General features: G+C 41.2%; 1 protein-coding gene and 1 long non-coding RNA gene across 2 annotated transcripts in view; one reads left to right on the forward strand and one right to left on the reverse strand.

Moving 5' to 3' along the window:
- Nucleotides 1–18,860, forward strand: part of CERS5 (ceramide synthase 5) — a 1,159,858-nt gene that overhangs the window by 570,285 nt on the left and 570,713 nt on the right. Inside the window, exon 4 of the mRNA XM_044083487.1 lies at nucleotides 4,486–4,543. Coding sequence (XP_043939422.1) covers nucleotides 4,486–4,543 — 58 coding nt within the window. The remainder of the gene's footprint in view (nucleotides 1–4,485; nucleotides 4,544–18,860) is intronic.
- LOC122811566 lies at nucleotides 1,748–17,841 on the reverse strand. Its single transcript, XR_006366271.1, has 3 exons — nucleotides 17,831–17,841; nucleotides 3,322–3,325; nucleotides 1,748–1,876 (listed from the first exon to the last, which is right to left on the reverse strand). It is a non-coding gene; the product is annotated as an uncharacterized LOC122811566 (long non-coding RNA).

The raw sequence follows: 18,860 nt of genomic DNA on the forward strand, positions 1-18,860 counted from the left end.
ATAGCCACTCCCCCACTTTCTAGATCCTATCTGCTTTCATCTGGGATAATTCCACCCACCCCCATTCTACTACCTACATTTTAATAGCACCTATTAGCTTTCATCTGGCATTCAGCCATCCCCTTCCAGTACCTTTACCTCACCACTCTATCTTCTGGTGTTGCATCACCAGGTAAAACAGTTCCTTAACTCACTAGCTGAATCACAGATAATGATATACTCCTCTTTACTACCCCTCTTGTTCACACCATACCTCCTTACCTTGTATGAAAACCAGTTTCTCACGGGATTTCAGGTCCCAAAAGGCCATACTATCACCCCAGCTGTAAATCCTTCCACCTTCAACCATACTTACAGTACCAGATCCTATCCAACATCTTGTTCAGTCTATCAACATCTCAACCCCAGGCACATTAGCTCTAGATCCAAACACTACCACAAACTAATAAACAAATTCCTGAAGTTCATCACCAAGTATAGACTCAACCTAATACTTGGTGGTGATATTCACCCCAACCCTGGCCCACTCACTTCAGATACACATACCCCTTCTACTTGCAATCTAAGCTACAAACCTACAATTAATAGACCAACTAACTCTCTCCTAGTCTGTCATCTCAATGTTAGAAGCATTAATAACAAGGTACATGAATTGCATGCACTTCTGGATGTCCACTCCCCTGAGATTCTCGGTTTGTCTGAAACCTGGTTAAAACCTAACACTAAAGACAATGAAGTGTTACCACCTGGGTACAACATACACAGGCTGGATTGTGCTTCGAGGAAGGGGGGTGGGGTAGTTGTACTCTATAAATCTGAGTTGAATGTCACCATAGATGTAATACAACCTCCTCAGATTAATAACTCGGAGATTCTTGCCACCAAATTGCAACTTAATAAAAATAAATGCATTAATATCATCTGTATGTACATTCCCCCAGGTAACAATATATCTACATTTGAAGATATCCTGCACTGGCTATCATGTCACTACCCCCAAGAAACCCTACTACTTGGAGGCTTTAACATAGACTGGGGCAGTTCCTCAGAATCCCCAACCACCCATATTAACCTGCATGCATTTACACAAATCATATCCACCCCTACCAGGATAGGTAAACCCAACCAAAAAGAAAGTATACTTGACTGGGTACTCATAAACAGTCACCCCCAACTGTACACCTCTGGTACCCTCCTTAATGGCCTAAGCGATCACCTTCTCACATATGTAATTAAGCACAAAACCATTAATTCCCAACAACCCTTACTCGGAAAGGTTAGAAACAATAAAAACTTTGACCCTGCCAAATTCCAACAAGAACTAAACTCATGTAATTGGTCTATTCTAAAACACCTCCCCTTAGAGGAAGCAGTAGCATACTTTAACAACAAATTCCTTGAGATCCTTGATTTGCATGCACCTGTTCGTTCAAAGAGAACTAAGGCAAAAACTGCATCATGGCTTTCTATAGAGTCTAAACTCAAAATTACCCTTAGAAACAAAGCATGGGCTTTATGGCGTTCTTCTAAAGACCCTCAAGATCACATTAAATACAGGCAATCCAGGAACAAAACCAAAAAATCAATTTTACAAGACAAAAAACAATACTGCTGTAATTTACAGACAGTAAATCAAAATAACCCTCAGAAGTTTTGGGCAGGTTTAAATAATCTACTACATCCTGGACAAACTTCAACCCCAATCCCTGCTGCTGCTATTGATAAAACCCCTGAATATGTTTCTGATAGTTTTAACCAATTCTTTACTGAGACTATTCAAGCCCTAGCTAGCCAACTACCTCCTAGCTCCCCTGGTCCTGAAAGTAGCACCCCTAGAAACCTACTCGCGTTCAGCTTCCATCCAGTCGCCACTTCACTACATTGATCAAAAAATTAAAACCTACTACACTTTCTGCTGATCAACTCCCTGCCGAGTACTTACAAAAATCAGCTGATGGTATTGCTTACCCAGTCTCAATAGTAATCAATTGAATCATAGTAGAAGCTAAAATTCCCACCATCTGGAAAATATCCTATGTAATTCCACTTCACAAAGGAGGCAGCTCTACTGAATTCTCCATTTATAGGCCAATAGCTATACTCTCTCCACTTGCAAAGATTATGGAAAAATGTATTCATAGACAACTCATGCACCACCTAATCCAAAATCGCCTTATGGCAGACACTCAGCATGGCTTCCGTCCTTATCACAGCACTACTTCAGCCCTCCTAGCCTTTACTATCACCATAAACCATAACCGCAACAATAATTATATATCCTCAGCATTCTTTTTGGATCTTTCCAAGGCATTCAATATGGTTGATCACCAACCTTTAATCCACACCCTGCAAACATTCTGTCAAGATACTGGAGCCCTCCAATGGTTTCAGTCCTACCTGAATGGTCGACAGCAGGCTGTCCTCTGGCAGAACAAACTCTCTACCCTTCTACCTAACACCCTTGGAGTACCACAAGGCTCTATACTAGGGCCCTCGCTGTTCTCCATCTTCATTAACGACCTTTATACTGTTATCCCAAAAGTCAGCTGTATCCAATATGCTGATGACTCTACTCTGATTTGCTCAGCCACATCTCCAGTAGAGTTATGGTCAGCTACCTGGACCACTTTTAATACAATAGAAAACTGGCTTTCTGTACATCGTCTGATCCCAAATCCCAAAAAAACTAAAATGCTGTTATTTTCACCAACACATAGGTCTACCGCTTTCACCTTTACCATAAAATCAAATGATGGCACAATAATCTCCCCTGACCCATCTACAAAACTATTAGGTGTCATCATAGACAATAATCTAAAATTTGACCTACATGTTAACCAAACTATCAAAACCATCAATAAAAAACTAGGGTCACTTTACAGAGTAAAAGCCTTCCTAACCCCTCCAGCTAAAATTGCCATAGCTTGCTCTCTCATTCTTTCAACCCTTCTGTATGCATCCCCTCTACTCTCGAATTTAAACAAGACTGTCCTTAGACTCTCAATTTGCTACAACCACATTGCCAGGTTTGCCACAGGGCTGCCTTTTAGGACGCATCATTGCATCAATCTAAATCAGCTTGGGTGGCTTGAAGTACCCAGCCTAATCCAGTATAACCAACTGATTATGGCCTATAAAATCCTCTATAATCCGGACAATACTCCTGCACTTAAAAATATTATCACCCCCTATAACAATCCTAGACCACTTCGATCCTCTAACAAACTACTAATTCAGACTAGCAAAATTAATAACACAGTCGGTGATTCTCTCTTTGCAAACTCTAAGTAGATCCTGGAACTCTCTTCCAGCTGATATTACCTTACTTTTCCACCTTAGGTCAATTTAAAACTAGACTCAAACAACATTTGTCACTTAACTAGCTATGTCAATGTATCAAGCCTGGCTAACTCTCTCTAGAATGTGTAAAAATCTGTTAACCAGTTTACTGTGTAATTTAATTTAATCCTGACTTGTGCTCAGGATTAACTGTAACCTGTGGAACGTGTTTAACTTGCTTACTTATGTAATTTCTGTAAATAGACTGTTTGTAATATGTAATGCTGGCATTATGTAATGCTGTATCTGCTTACCCTTGGAGCTTTTCTCCCCGGGCCTCCGCTGAAAATGGACATGCATCCAGTTGGACTATCCCGTTCAACAAATGTAAAATAAAATAAAAATAAATAAAAAAAAAATAAAATGTAGATATTCGAGTGTATTCACTGTTGCAGTCCTGGTTACCCTCCCTCCAGCCCCTTGACTTCTTTTGGCTATACCTCCTCTCTCCTTTACAATGTTTAAAAGCTTTTTGGTGTATTTGCTTTTTTGTTGGAGGTATAACCGTGTATATTTGTAGATTTAATTGCTTCCCATTAGGGGGCACCTGACATCTGGGGCAAGAAAAACTGATGTAATGCTGTCGGCTGCATGTTTTATACCCCTGACAACCTGACGTCATGGAAGAAGAGACCGCAACCGATGTAGGACCAAGACTTTGTTAATCAGGCCAACTGAGGGCTACTGCAAGCAGATAACCCAAATGTGATGACTGCAACAGTGAATACACTCGAACATCTGGATGGCACAGTGGTGCAGCGGTAGCGTTGTCGCCTCACAGCAAGAGGTTCTCCATTTCAATTCTGTGCTGGGGTGCCTTCTGTGTGGATTCTGCATGTCCTCCCTGCGTTCGTGTGGGTTTCCTCCGGGTGCTCAGGTTTCCTCCCACATTAAAGACGTGCATGTGGAGCCTTTCTCCCCGGGCCTCCGCTGAAAATTGGCTTTGTTCCAAGTTTGACTTTCCCGGTTAACAAATGTTAAATAAATTATATAAAAAAAATTAATAAATAACATCTACATTTATGGTAAGTGTACACAACTGTAATTTCCCTTTTTTATAGGTTATATAAACAAAATTAAATTATTGTAGTGCTTCTAATTGCATTTTTGGCTCTGATCTTCTCTAATATATTAATTTGATTTTAGGTGGAGGTTTACATTTTATTCATCTATTTTTATATATGGAATCCGTTTTCTGTGGTTGGTAAGTTTTACCTTTTTTTTCTCTTCGTTGTTACAGTAGGTAGAAGCTAGAGACTAAAGGGTGACAGGAGAAAATGATGCATTTTTGACTAGATGCAATGAGTTATCAGTTAGTGTTGGATGCTTTCCCAGTATAGTTGGCAGCTGCTAGATAATATTTTAATGGAAGAGTCCTACATTGGATAGATTGCAAATGTTCTGTCAGCTCATTTAAAAGAGTTCCCGTGGAGAAGGGTTGCATGAATGCATCATGACACTTGCATGTTTGAGTGTTTATTTTTCTATTGTAGCAGTTTACCGTATATTGTGAATATCATTTCATTTAGCATGCATAGTTAGACCCAGTGCTTAAAGTTAAAATGACAAACACTCAAGTATCAGTACTTGAGAATATTGCTATAGATGTCATTATAGTTATTAAAGCTGTACTGGTTGATGAGCTTCACTAAATTGTTAAATGGATGAATGAATATATGCATCTACCCACAAATGTAAAACAAATGGTAAATTTTGCAAATAGCTGTCTTACGCGCTATACAGTGTTTTTGTCATTCATAAAGTCCCATTTTTGGGATAGGAGGAACACAGAGATACATTACTAAAAATACAAGGCCTAAACAACATGTCCTACATGGACTGACTCAAAACCCTGTCACTATAGTCTGTGTCCTACAGACTGCTAAGAAGTGACCTAGGTCTTGCATACAAGGCATCCTCCGACCCAGTACTGATAATTTACTGCACATCAGCAAGTCGGATAGCATCCGAAATACTGTTGTCTAGAGATATAAATCTGTTCTGCAAGATCAGCAGAACAGTGTGGAGGTTATAGGTGTATTTTGCAGAGGATACCGTTTCTGTAGAAGAGACATCCCATTCACATGAAACATAACTCATCCCTGTCCATTTTTAAGCCCAACTTCGAACTGTGGATGGGAAACAGAAAATTTACACCAGGACTGTCCCTGTGCTACTAATGGACAGATGCATTTCCTAAATGCTTCGTCCCATGCATGGATCCCCTCAAATTATCTATGGTATGACCCCAGTTATTCTCATTGGGGTAATATATAATTGTCGACCATGGGATAGGTAAGGCCAGTCTATAATCAAGTGGGATAGGTTATATCAAGCACAAAAGGAAATTGGCTAGGCCTGCAAGGGCAGATGGCCTAGTGCTCAACTGTGAACCTGTAAACCTTATAGAATATAGAAGTTTTATTTTACGTAATTCATGCTATGCTTTAGTGTTTTTTGAATGTAAATTTATATTTATTTGCTGATTTGAAAATTTTTTCTCTATGGTAGTTAATGCATTGTTTCAGGTGTACCATCCCATGTGTAATTCATGTGCCTTAAAGGTGCTATTCTTGTGTGTTTGCAATTCCGGAGTGTATTGACAAGTTGTGTGAAAACAGGCAACCTGTGTTTGTTTTATTTGTGTTGCAGTCAAAATACCTTAACTGAATTAGTAAATCATTGTAAGAAAAGCACTCTCATAATGCTGAGGCTGGTAATTGTTCAGCATTTGGTGTTTCTTACTCTTACCTCATGCTTGTCTTTTACCCCCAGAAGAAAAGATATTATTGTGCAAGTGACAGCCTGAGATAGGCAAACATTCACCTGAGAGATGTGTATAGGAAAGAAACAGTGCAAGAAATGATTATTTTTGAATATTAAGCATTTATGAGTTGATCCGTTAGGAGATTGAGATTCAGAACTTCAGGTGACATTAAAAGGGTTTTATCAGTTAATAACCTAAACTGTAAAGGCAGATGCTGAATACTTTTGAGTTGTTGCATTGTAAACACATTTTTATCTGTTTGGGAAGGTAAATTATCAGTTTTATTTCAACCAACCAGTGAGATGCTACCTTCTTACATCATGCAGATGTTTTGTAAGATAGAATTAAAAATACAGATGTTAATCATATTGATCACTGCTGCTGTAGCCCTAGCTATATAGATTATATACTGACAAGGATATAACAGACGGACAGCTTCCAAAGCTTCAGGGTACCTTCCACATGCCTGAATTGTCAGTCAGCTGAGCTGACTAAAAAGACAGGTTTGGATGGCATGGCCAGAATTAGAAAACACATTATAACTACATAGAAGGTAATGGATGTGCTCTTTTAAACATATTAGAAAAATACGTCAAGGAAATATTAACAAATTATAAAGAAAAAAAACATTACTAGTGTAGCTATTGTTAAAAGCTGGAACAGGTAAGGCTAAGACAAAATAAAAACTTGTGAGCAAGTTGTACAAGGCATTAAGTGGAATGTGCACCAGAAAAGCTAGTGATAAGGTAGTAAAGGCGGGGAAAATAAGTTATGTTGTAGCATTCTCAAAGAAGTATGGGGAGAAATGTGTACAATTCAAATAAAGTAACTAAAGCTGGGAAGTTTCAACATTTTGGATGGAAGTGTCTCTAAGTGTTTTTACAAGCCACATAGCCTCCACAAGATGTTGGAGGGAGTTAGTAAGAGGTGCTGGAGATGCCAGCAGAGCAAGGATGGCACTTAGAGATGCATCTTTTGGAGCTGTGAGAAATTATGCAAGTTCCTGATGGGCTTGCGTAGATTAGTAAATATAATTTTAGAAGCAAACTGGCAACCAAATAAGGAGGTTTTCCTCTTGAGCTGCCCAAAGAAGGCAGACAGCACTAAGTATTGGAAGGAGCTACTGTCATTATTGTTGACTGTGGCTAAGAAGGGAATCACAAAAAACAGGAAAACAGAGCCAGTGCAGCAGCAGGTACTAGTTTTAATGGAAGAGTTGAGGGAATAGGAATTTCAGTCTTTGACGGGGACAAAAAAGAAAGGTACCATAGATAGTTGACAGTCTGGTTAGAAGCAGTAAGAAAATTAAAAAATGGGGAGAGGGTAGGAAAATCAAGAGTTAATCAGAGATGAGGCAAGAAAGAAGCTTAATAAAGGGATATGAAACAAAAGTTTTTTGAAAAGGCAAAATAAGGGGAGACAACAAAGGAGTAGGGTAAGAAGTGCAGATTATAGCCCTTTTAGTTGAGCTAACCTTAATGGATAAAAGTAAAAGGTGTCATTGTAAATCGTATCCTCCACCAGAAGGAAACAAGGAAACTCGCCAATGCATGATATGTGACAGAATGTACAGTTAACTCAATAAAGGAAAAAATTACAAAAAACAATGTGGGCATCGAGCCCTTCAGACCTTTCCTTCCATTGAAGAGTACTCTACTGTGCGAGCTTTCAGGAATCGAAGGTTGCCTTGGGCTGTTCCTTTGCTGGATTGATAAGTTCCCTTTGTGGAAAAACCTTCCACATTAAAAAAAATATTGTATTTTACTTTCCTGTTTAGGAAAGTTAGTTTTAAGGTAGGAGTTTGTGTTTTAATGGACTGCCGTGAGATTTAACTATACTTTTAAACATGAGTGCACCTTTTTCTGCCAAAAGTAATTGAAAAACTTTTTTTCTGTGCAAAAATTGTGTTTATTTTACTTTTGGGAGCTGGCAAAGCCAGCTTTTTATCATTTTTTATGTGAAAAAGTGACTTTCAAAGACTTTAAATATTTCACAGCTTCTGGTGCTTGTTTTCCTGGGGAGGGAGACATCATTTTTGGCTTGAACATAGAGCAAACTACCTGCCCACGGTTAATCCTTCTTCCAACCACAAAAATAAATAGTTGAGCATACAGCCTTTGCCACCACACAAGGCTAGCAATTTGACTTATCCACAGGTGGGTGACTCTACTGTGGTCATTGCTTGTTCCTCAGACCACTCATCTTTTACCACAGATCCCCCTGGTGTGTGACACCTACAGCCACTATGGACCAGGGGTTGGACACATTCTCTGTGGTCGTTGGGGTCCCCTTTGTGGCCAAGGGAGAGCCACACTTGTTGATCCTGGGAGAGGGAACGGAAAAGACTTATGTTTTGCCTTAATATTGTGCCCATCCATGGAGAAGCTGCTGCTGTCATTAATAATACTGTTGGCCTTTAGTTTTCTATTTCTTTTTTTACAGTAAAAATAACATTTATCTACTCCTCCTCGTGTTTCCTTATTCAGGAGTAGTTTAGAGGGTCTAGCTAAGGGTTAATTCAGGCTATTGATCCATCTTATAAGGTGCTTTCTGGTAAAAGGACTGATTCCTATTTTCCTCAACAGATTTAACACACTGAATCCCGACAGGAGATGAAGGAATTGATCTAGGGTTTTCTCCTGGGTTTTCTGATTTAGACTCTGAGGAGAACTCTATTTTTGATTCTCCTTATGGGGGGTTCTCTTTGTCTATGAATTTGCCAGTGTTTTCAATGGAGAACACTGAGGTTTTTCAGTCCCTCAGAAAATGCTATGAGCTAACACAGACAGAATTTCTAGACCCTTCACCAACTCCCCCAGTTCGGTCCACTCTGGTGGGCATGTGTCACTGCCTGCTATTTTCCTGATAGTCAGTTTGCTGCCCCTAAAAAAGCAGATAAGATGTATACATTTCCTAAGACTTTTAAGTTTTTAAATACATTTCCAAACCTGATCCAGCAGCTATAGCTTTCGTTAATCATACTGCTGCTAATCATTTGGTTAATTCCAATCCTACCATTTCTGACAAGGATGGGAAGATTATGATAAGTATGGGGAAAAAAGTGCATACTTCTGCAACTTTGATTTTCAGACTGATTTTGAATTGTCAGGCTCATATGTTAATGTTTGCTGTAATTTAGAAAGTATGGGGAATGCTTTGTTTGCAGTTTATCTTGTGAGGAAAAACTGCTTTAAGTAACTTAATTTTGTCAGTTGTACAAGTCACAACTCATTGTTTTCAGTGTGTTTGACTCATTTGATACTTTTTCCAGGGCTATGGCCACTGGTACTGTTTTGAGGAGTTTTGCCTGGCTGCTTTTTCAGAACCTCCCAGATGATGTGAAAATGAGATTTTAAATTCTCCTATGGATAGAGATTTAGTTTTTGGTCCCTCGCTGCAGAGGGTTATCAAAACGTTTGAACAGTCTCAACAAAATGTGGGTAAACAGACATTTAAGAAGAAATGGCATGGCATGTTTGTTCCAAAAAGAATTCAGGACCCCCCAATCAAAGACCATCTAACAAGTCAGAATGACTGTTTAAGGGACCATGTCCCATCCACCCCATCCCTAATCTGGCAGTCCCTTTTCCCTTCCAAGAAGTTTGAATATCCACTTTTCCCTTTGGCAATAGTTTCAAATTGTTTCTGAAGATCCTTCATCAAAGTTACAGATGGCAGTGGAAGGAAATAACCTTCTTTTCACGGGGTAATTCCTCATCCAAAAGACCATTTCCACCCGTCATTTAAAATGCACCCAGTCTCATGGAGTGATAGAACCAACTCCTGCTTCCCAGGTGGGAAAGGTTTTTATTCGATGATAATTTTAATGCCAAAGAGAGAAGATGCTCAAAGACCAGTTTTGGATCTTTCATTCCTAAAGCTGTTTTGTGATGGTGCTAAAGTTCAAAATTGTCATTTCGCAACCTGTTACCTTGTATTCCTTATTCAAGTTTCCTTTTACCACTAGATTTAAAAGATGTTTATCACATCTCTGGTCATCCAAACTTCACGTGTTTCTTAAGATCTGTGTATGGATCACACTGTTAGTTCTCTGCCTAACCCTTTGGACTGTCCACTGCACCAAGAGTGTTCACAAAGTGTCTAGCTCCAGCTGTAGCCACACTTTTCTGTATTTAGGCCACTTGCTTATTTTTGCAGAGTCATTTTCAAAGCATCAGGAATCTTACACTTGGATGAGAGATCTCTTATAAAAGTTGCAATTCCAAGAGAAGGGTCAAATGTCTTTTTTTGAAACTTTCATACAGGATTATGTTCTTGTGGTGTCAACTGGGCACCTCAATTCAAAGAGCTTTTTTCTTCCACAGGAAAAATTTATGAGGTTTTTCCACTCAGACTTCAGTCACTGTAAGGAATACCTAAGGATTTTGGGTTTCATGGCATCTATGATTCTCAAAATATCCCTGACAAGACTCTGTTCATGTGAAAGGTAACAGTGGTATCTGAAGTCTGTTTGGTCCTTGCACCAACATCCCTTATCCTTCCTATTCCCAGTGCTTGGGATTGTCAAAAGAGAAATCCCTTGGTGGTGACAGCACATTTCCTTAAACGCAGATCTCCCCTTCTTTATCCCTGCTCCAAAGCAGTCAGTTACCACAGACACCTCTGACTTTTCTTGGGGATCAGTTTCAGGAAGGATAAAAGTGCAAGGATTGTGGGACACCAAGGACAGACAAGCATATAAGTATAAACACAAATGCTTGCCCTGATGAAGACACTCAATTTTCTGAATAATCTTTGGTCCCCTGGACCTCATCAAGTTGTTTCAAACAATACCATAGTCATGTCGTACATCAACAAGCAGGGGAGAACCAGGTCTTTACCCCCTTTGCAGACTAGACATGTTAGCTTGGGATTTAGCTTCACAGCACAGTTTCACTCTGCAGCATCTTGCATCCTGTCAGAGCAAAACTGTGTGGCAGACAAGCTGAGCAGAAGGGCAGACCCTCACAAATGGAAACTTGTTTAGTTCAGGAGGTGTCTTCCAAGATTTGCTCTATCTGTGGGGAGATCAGGTAGACCTTTTTGCCTCCTATCTACACAATCAGCTGGCAAGATTCCGCTCTAGGACTCCATGTGGGATGGCCTGGAAGGTAGATGCCTTTTCATTTCCTTAGACAGGGATGTTATAGTATGCTTTTCAATCCTTTCCACTGAAATCCAGGGTACTTTTGAAGTTTCAGAAGGATCCTCTAAGATCTTTGTGGTCACTCCCTTCTGGCCCAAGTAACAGTGGTTTTCCCTTCTTTTGGAAATGGCTGGGGGCAATTGCCACAAGTGTCCTCACAGAATGGTTCTATTTACATAAGATCAGGGATATTTGAAACGCCTTAACCCCAGTCAGCTTCAACTGACTGCCTAGATAATAGGGTCTTAGTTACCTGTTTAGTAAGGACATGCATCAGGTACTGAGGGAGGCAAGAAAGCCTGCTACCAGAAAATCATGTACTGGCAAATAAAAACAGATTTTTAGTTTGTGCCAACCACATAACCAACATTCATACAGGGCTAGTTGTTCTCTTGTTTTTAATGTTTGTGTGAACTATTGTCCTATGACCTTTCTTACTTCATCAAGGTCCATGTAGGGGCCATTTCAGCATAACTACCTATGGATCCTCCTCTTTCAGTGCATTTCATGTCCAAATGTTTTTAAAAGGGGTTTTGCATAAGAAACCTCCATGAAAACCGATGGCCCCTCCTTTAATTTAAAATTTTTATTAGAGGAGCTAACACTTTCTCCATTTGAACCAACTATATCTGTCTGACTTGAGGTTCTTAACATGGAAGACTGTTTTACCGATTGCTTTGACCTCTGAAAGAAGAGTATCTGAGTTGCAAGCTGTTATGGGGAGTCAACCCTATCTCATTTTCCACAAGTACACTGATGTTCATCGTGTTACACTGCTGCAGTCATTACACTGGGGTTATCCGGCCATCAGGCGGTCCCGCAGTCGGCCAGAGTTCCAAAGTCTTGGTCCGGCGTCGGTTGCTGTCGCTTCTTCCCTGACGTCAGTGCGCCAGGGGTATATAAGATGCATCCGATGCCATTTTCTCCAGTCTTTCTTGCCACACGGTGCCCGAAGCAAAAGCAGTTCGCAAGTGCCGGTCGGCCGACTCCTGAGATTTTCGAAGTCAAATTTCAGATCCGAAGTCTTCAAAAAATCTAAGTACCCTGTTGGGGATACTTTTTTCTTGCCTCAGACCGATGTCAGAAAAAGTTGATAATTGTATGTCTTGTGGGAAGCAAATACCTCATAAGGACTTCCACTCTTACTGTATTCCATGCCTAGGCCCTGATCACGACATCACTAGTTGTCTGTTTTGTGCTAGATTTAACAAACGCGCTATAAAAAGACATTTTGATTTTGCTTTGCACTACTTTGGCCGAAGATTCAATTATACTATGCCGTCTGATCAACCGACGACTGCAGTTCTCAAAAAACGCAAAGACAAGGATAAAGACAGGCATCCGAGGTCCAAAACTGACGACGAAGCCTCTTCTAGGCCAGTCGCCGATTTGCTGGTTCTCAGTGAGGCGCTTTCGCAGCCCCTGACACCCGCTACCTCAGAGCCACAGGCCGCCTCCGACTCCCACGTGGAGACAACTAGGCCTCTGGAAACTCAAGGTATTGGGCCCATGGAAACTAATCCCTCAGATGGGTCCGGATCTGCTGAGCAGGCATCGGCTTCTGAGGGTGTTTTCAGACCTTCACAACTTACCATTAAAGCAACAGCCAAGACAAAAACACCATTAAAGACAAAAAGGCAAGTACAGCATTCTCCTGGACAGTCCTCCATGCCTACGAAACAGATGCTTAAAATGGCCGAAGACCTCATTACTCTAATCAGGGGTTCCCATCCCCCTCCTGAGAAAAGGCCTAGGCAGGATACAGACTATGATTCCTCTGATCAGGTTTCCATTTCCTCTGATTCCTCTTCAGACCAGGGATGCTCTCTACCCCCCTATGAGGACTCTGATGCTGAAGAATCTATCCCTTCAGCCTCTCCTCCTGAGGATTACTCTTTTGGGGAAACTTTACATACCATGAGGGAGCATTTCCATTGGGAAAGTCAGGATTATTCGGAATCCAAGAAAAGGCTCAGGGACTTCCTTTTATTGCCTCAGCACAGGCCCCTGGCTATTCCGTCTGTGTTAGCTATTGTGGATGATGTGTTCTCTGAATCCAGCTTATCTCCTGATTCTTTGCCCCCTGCACCAGCCAAGCCAGATAGGTATTATAGAGTCCGTGACTCTCACAAGGTTCTTTATAAAAATCCTTCTGCTGACCCAGAAACCATTTCCCAGGGTCCCAAAGGGTTTAAGGCTTCCATTGCAAAAAATCCAGTCCCCTCTGACAGAGATTCTAGAGCACTGGATAGATGGGGGAAGAAAGTTTACACTTCTGCAACTTTAGCAGTAAGGGCTTTAAATTGCCAGTTTCACATGTTTAAGTACCTACAATATTTAATGGCTCAGTTAAAACAGAAAATGCTTGCAAGCTCAGAAGCTCCTGACTATAAAGAAATGCAGGATTTATTGCATGCAGTTGAACAGGTGGGAAAACATACTCTGCAATGTGGTTTTGATTCTTTAGAGGCCTCTTGTAGAGCCGCAGTTACAGGTTCTGTGATTTGAAGACATGCTTGGTTAAAAGAACAGAGTTTACCTGATCATGTTAAGGCAAAATTATTGGATGCTTCTTTACAGCATGATACCTTGTTTGGCGTTAAGGCAGAAGAGGTGTTAAAGAAATGGAGGATAAAGCTAAATCTATGCAAACAGTCAAAGATTTCTTACAGGTACAGCCACCTCGATTTAGCAGAAATTGACCTGCAAATAATTGGTCCTTTCCAGTGTCAGACAGGTCACAGAGAGGCAGATACAGACGCCCAAGAGGCAGATCTCAACTCCAAGGCTCTAACAGACAATGACAGTGGGGTTCTTCAACCCCAAAAGGAGGTGAGGGCAAGTCTCAACCTTACAGGAAACGGTCCCAATGACTTCTCCCTTTGTATGCCAATCACTTCCCTTTTGGCAGCCCCCTTAGGGGGAAAACTAGCACTTTTTTCTCAAAATATCACCCAAGACAAATGGGTTCTGAATATTGTGTCTCAGGGTTACAGGTTCCACTTTCACACTTTACCAAGGCTAAAATGAATGCCAAACCTGCCACAAAATCAATGGGAAGAGGCTCAAAAACAAATTTCAGCCCTCATGGACATGAGCTATTCAAAAAGTACCACAGCAGGAACAAGGACAAGGATTTTACTCAAGACTCTTCCTGGTCCCCAGAAAGGACAAAGCCTGGAGACCCATACTAGACCTTTCAACTCTAAATAACTTACCTGGATGTTCCGAAATTCAAAATGTTGACACTACAGCATCTTCTTCCCATGCTGGGCAAGAAGGCTTGGCTTGTTACTCTGGACCTCAAAGAGGCATACCTGCATGTCCCTATCAGGCAAGATTGCAGAAGATACCTCCAATTCAAAGCTGGTACAATGCACTATCAATTCTCTGCACTGCCATTTGGCTTATCTACTGCGCCCAGGGTCTTTACAAAGTGCCTGGCACCAGTAATTTGCATTTTGCAGACAAAAAGGAATTCAAATATATCCATACCTGGACGACTGCCTCATTAAAGCAGAGAGAAAGGACATTCTTCTAAAACGTCTGGCGTTTGTAAAAAAGGTTGCTAATTTCTCTAGGGTACACAGTAAACGAAAAGAAGTCAAAACTAGTGCCCTCACAACAGGTAATATTCCTGGGTGCCAGCTTAAATACAACTGCCCAGATGGCTTATCTCACGCCAGACAAATAAGAACAACTGACTCAATATTTTCAATTACTGGCAAAAAAGTCCCATCTCCCTGCAAGAAAAATTCTGCAGACCCTGGGATTCATGGCATCCTGCATACTACTAATTACATATGCCAGACTGCATATGAGGAAATTACAATGGTACCTAAAAAGTGTTTGGACTCAACACTCACAGTTTAGAAGCAGTAATACCAATAATTCCCTGCCTACAACAGCAGTTTCGATGGTGGGCACAGGCATGTCACCTCAACAAGGGTCAGCCTTTCACTCTACCCACAGCCAGGCAGACTCTAACAACAGATGCTTCGGATTACGCCTGGGGGGAGCACACATGGCAGGAAAATGTATTCAGGGCAAGTGGACCACAGACCAAATGCATCTTCACATCAATCAAAAAGAGATGTTGGCTGTTCAAAATGCCCTAACAGCTTTCAAGGACCTTCTGCATCCAGGACAATTATTATTAAAGACAGACAACACCACAGTAATGTGGTACATAAGCAAGGGGGCACCCATTCTTATCCCCTATGCAGGCAAGCCATGACCTTGTGGAACACAGCTCTAACTTATCAAGTTCATCTGCAAGCACAATTCCTGCCAGGATAGAAAAATACTCTGGCAGACGATCTAAGTAGAAATATCATGAACCCTCACGAATGGAAATTGAATCCACAAATCTTCAGCATGGTAACGCAAAAATGGGGATGCCCAGACATAGATCTTTTTGTCTCCCCACTGAATTGCCAACTACAATAATTTTGCACAAGGACTTGCCACACACAAGCATGGAAAGTGGATGCTCTTTTGTTCAGCTGGAAAAGCCTAAAAGTTTATGCCTTCCCACCACTGCCTCTCCTTTCAAAGGTACTCCTAAAAGCCAGACAAGAAAAACTACAGATGATCCTGATTGCTGCAGACTGGCCACGCCAGCACTGGTACCCAATCTTAAAGAACTTAGCTCAAGGCCCACCATGGATTTTGCCTCAAATTTCACACCTTCTGACTCAACAAAACAATCAGATTCTGCACGGTCAGCTCAAAACCCTAAACCTGGCTGCATGGCAGATTCATTAGTGAATCCGGCAACACCTCTCTCTAAAGCTGTTATGGAGGTCATTTTGGAGGCCAGGAGACCTAGCACCAGGAAATCTTACTCAGAAAAATGGAAGAGATTCTGTGCCTGGAAACAGGCTCAAAGCCTTGACCCTCTTGTCCCAAACATTCTTCAGATTTTACAATACTTAACTGAGATGCTGGACAAAGGCCTATCCTTCTCATCAGTTAAGATCCACGCCTCTGCCGTTTCAGCACATTACAACACGGATCCTCCTTTATTCTCTTGACCCTCTTGTTCCAAACATTCCTCAGATTTTGCAATACTTAACTGAGATGCTGGATAGAGGCCTATCCTTCTCATCAATCAAGATCCACGCCTCTGCCATTTCAGCACATTACAACACGGATCCTCCTTTATTCTCTCATCCCTTGCTAAAGCAGTACCTCAGAGGGGCTAAAAACATAAGACCGCCCCGGAGAGCACCAACACCAACTTGGGACCTCAATTTTGTTTTGGAAAAACTGACCCTGCCACCTTTTGGGCCAGCCAATACAGCCGATCTAAAATTTTTATCATGGAAAACAGCTCTGCTCCTGGCAGGAACTTCAGCACGAAGAGTCTCAGAGCTACAGACATTAATGGCAGTGGAACTTTTTATAATTTTTCAACAGGACAGGGTTTCTTTAAGGACAAACCCTACCTTTATGCCAAAGGTGGTATCTAGTGTGGCTCTTAACCAAACCATCCATTTGCCAGCTTTTTATCCAAACCCCCAGAATAAAGGGGAGAAACGTCTGCACTCTTTGGACATACACAGGCAGCTATGCTTCTACTTGGACAAAACAAAAGCTTTCAGGAAAACTGAGCAACTGTTTGTAGCATATGCTGCAGGATCACAGGGCAAGGCTATCTCAAAGCAGACTATCTCCAAATGGATAGGACACTGTATTCGTTACTGCTACGCACAGCATGGAAAATCAGTCCCTAATAACATTAGACCACATTCTACCAGAGCAACAGCCACTTCAACAGCCTTTCTCAGAGGAGTACCAACCAAGGAAATTTTGGAGGCTGCAACTTGGAGTTCAGTGCACACCTTTACCAAGCATTACCATTTGCCTCTTTACTCTAAATCCAGAGCAGGATTTGCCACTGCAGTTCTGCAGGGCCTCATAGCCAATCCTAACTCTCTATAGATCAGCCACCCAACCTTAGCTTTGGGATTCTACCCAAGTGTAATGACTGCAGCAGTGTAACACGATGAACATAGTATAGTTTTGTACCTACCATAAATGTAGATGTTCGAGTGTTCACACTGCTGCAGTCCAGGTTACCCTCCCTCCATCCCCTCTGTCCTAGCTGGACTTATCTATACCTTTCTATCCTATACAACCTTTGTGGTGTATTTGCTTGTAACTGAAGGTATTGTTTTTATTTTATATATATGTTTTATTAGCAATATGTATTGCCTACCTACTTGGGGGCACCTGACATCTGGGGCAAGAAAAACTGAAGAAAATGGCGTCTGATGCATCTTATATACCCCTGTCGCACTGACGTCAGGGAAGAAGCGACAGCAACCGACGCCGGACCAAGCCTTTGGAACTCTGGCCGACTGCGGGACCGCCTGATGTGAGGATAACCCAAGTGTAATGACTACAGCAGTGTGAACACTCGAACATCTACATTTATGGTAAGTACAAAGCTGTACTTTTCTTTGAGCACTAATCCTTCTTTTATGCATAAAGTGGTATCTGAGTTTACTTTAAGCCAAACTATTCATCTTTTGTTTTCCTTTCTGAACCTAAAAATGACTGAGAAAGGATACTCCGTACCTTGCATATCCACAGACAACTACGGTAGTATCTTGATAGAACCAAATCTTTCAGATCTTCGGATCAGTTGTTCATTCTTGTGAAGGTAAGAAGGGATAAATTGTGTCAAAACAGACTATTTCCAAATGGTGGTTTCAGGCTATTACCTTTTGTTATACTCACCACTACAAAATTGTACCAGGTAAGGGGCAAGTCCCACTCTATCTGGTCTTGATTTCATCTATGGCTTTTCGGAATGGGTTTTATTCTAGAAGCAGTAACCTGGTCTTCTGTACCTACATTTATAAGACTTTACAAGCTTGATTCCTTCTCTAGATTTAGATCAGACTTTACAAGGATAATTCTCCAGGAGCTCCTGGACCCTTCATCTCCTGGCTTGCAAATGTAGTAAACTAGGATAATCTACCAATATCGCTAAGGCTACTGCAACAGTGGTCAGTATGATGAACACAGTACAGTTATGTAAGTAAACTTACCATAACAGTAGATGTTCAGGTAATCACTGCTGCAGTAGCTGCTGCTGCTGTCCTCCATCCTATAGGATGTAAATACTGTAATATTTTTTTCTTGTTCCTAACGTTGTCCTTTCAGGGGTCAATATTATTCTCTGTCTTGGCATGAAGGCTCTGAAGGGCTTTGTAACCAAACCTGTCTTAATTAGCTGAGTTCAAGATGACTGACAGTTTGGTTGTGGTGAAGTTGCCCTGAAGTTTTGGAAGCTGGTCAACTGTTTTTTCCTTGGCAGGATATCGCCCATCTAGTTAAGGTTAGTGCAGCTGTGATCATTTGCATAAATAAAAGTTATGTACTCACCATAACTATGCATCTTTATTGTCCATTTTCATTATTCTTCAGCTAATGGGGTTTGGATCCGATCCTCAGATCCAACTCTGCCATATTACTCTAGATTCTAGGATCCGACTCTCGAGCTCCTCCCTTTACCCATAATGCCCCTTGACCACCTAATTACCTCAGATCAAGTTTGATGCTAATATATAACTTTCAAAATATAAAAACTAATGA

This window comes from Protopterus annectens, chromosome 9.part0, assembly GCF_019279795.1.
Source record: "Protopterus annectens isolate FY-2018-M chromosome 9.part0, PAN1.0, whole genome shotgun sequence".
In the NCBI taxonomy this organism is placed as follows: Eukaryota; Metazoa; Chordata; order Ceratodontiformes; family Protopteridae; genus Protopterus; species Protopterus annectens.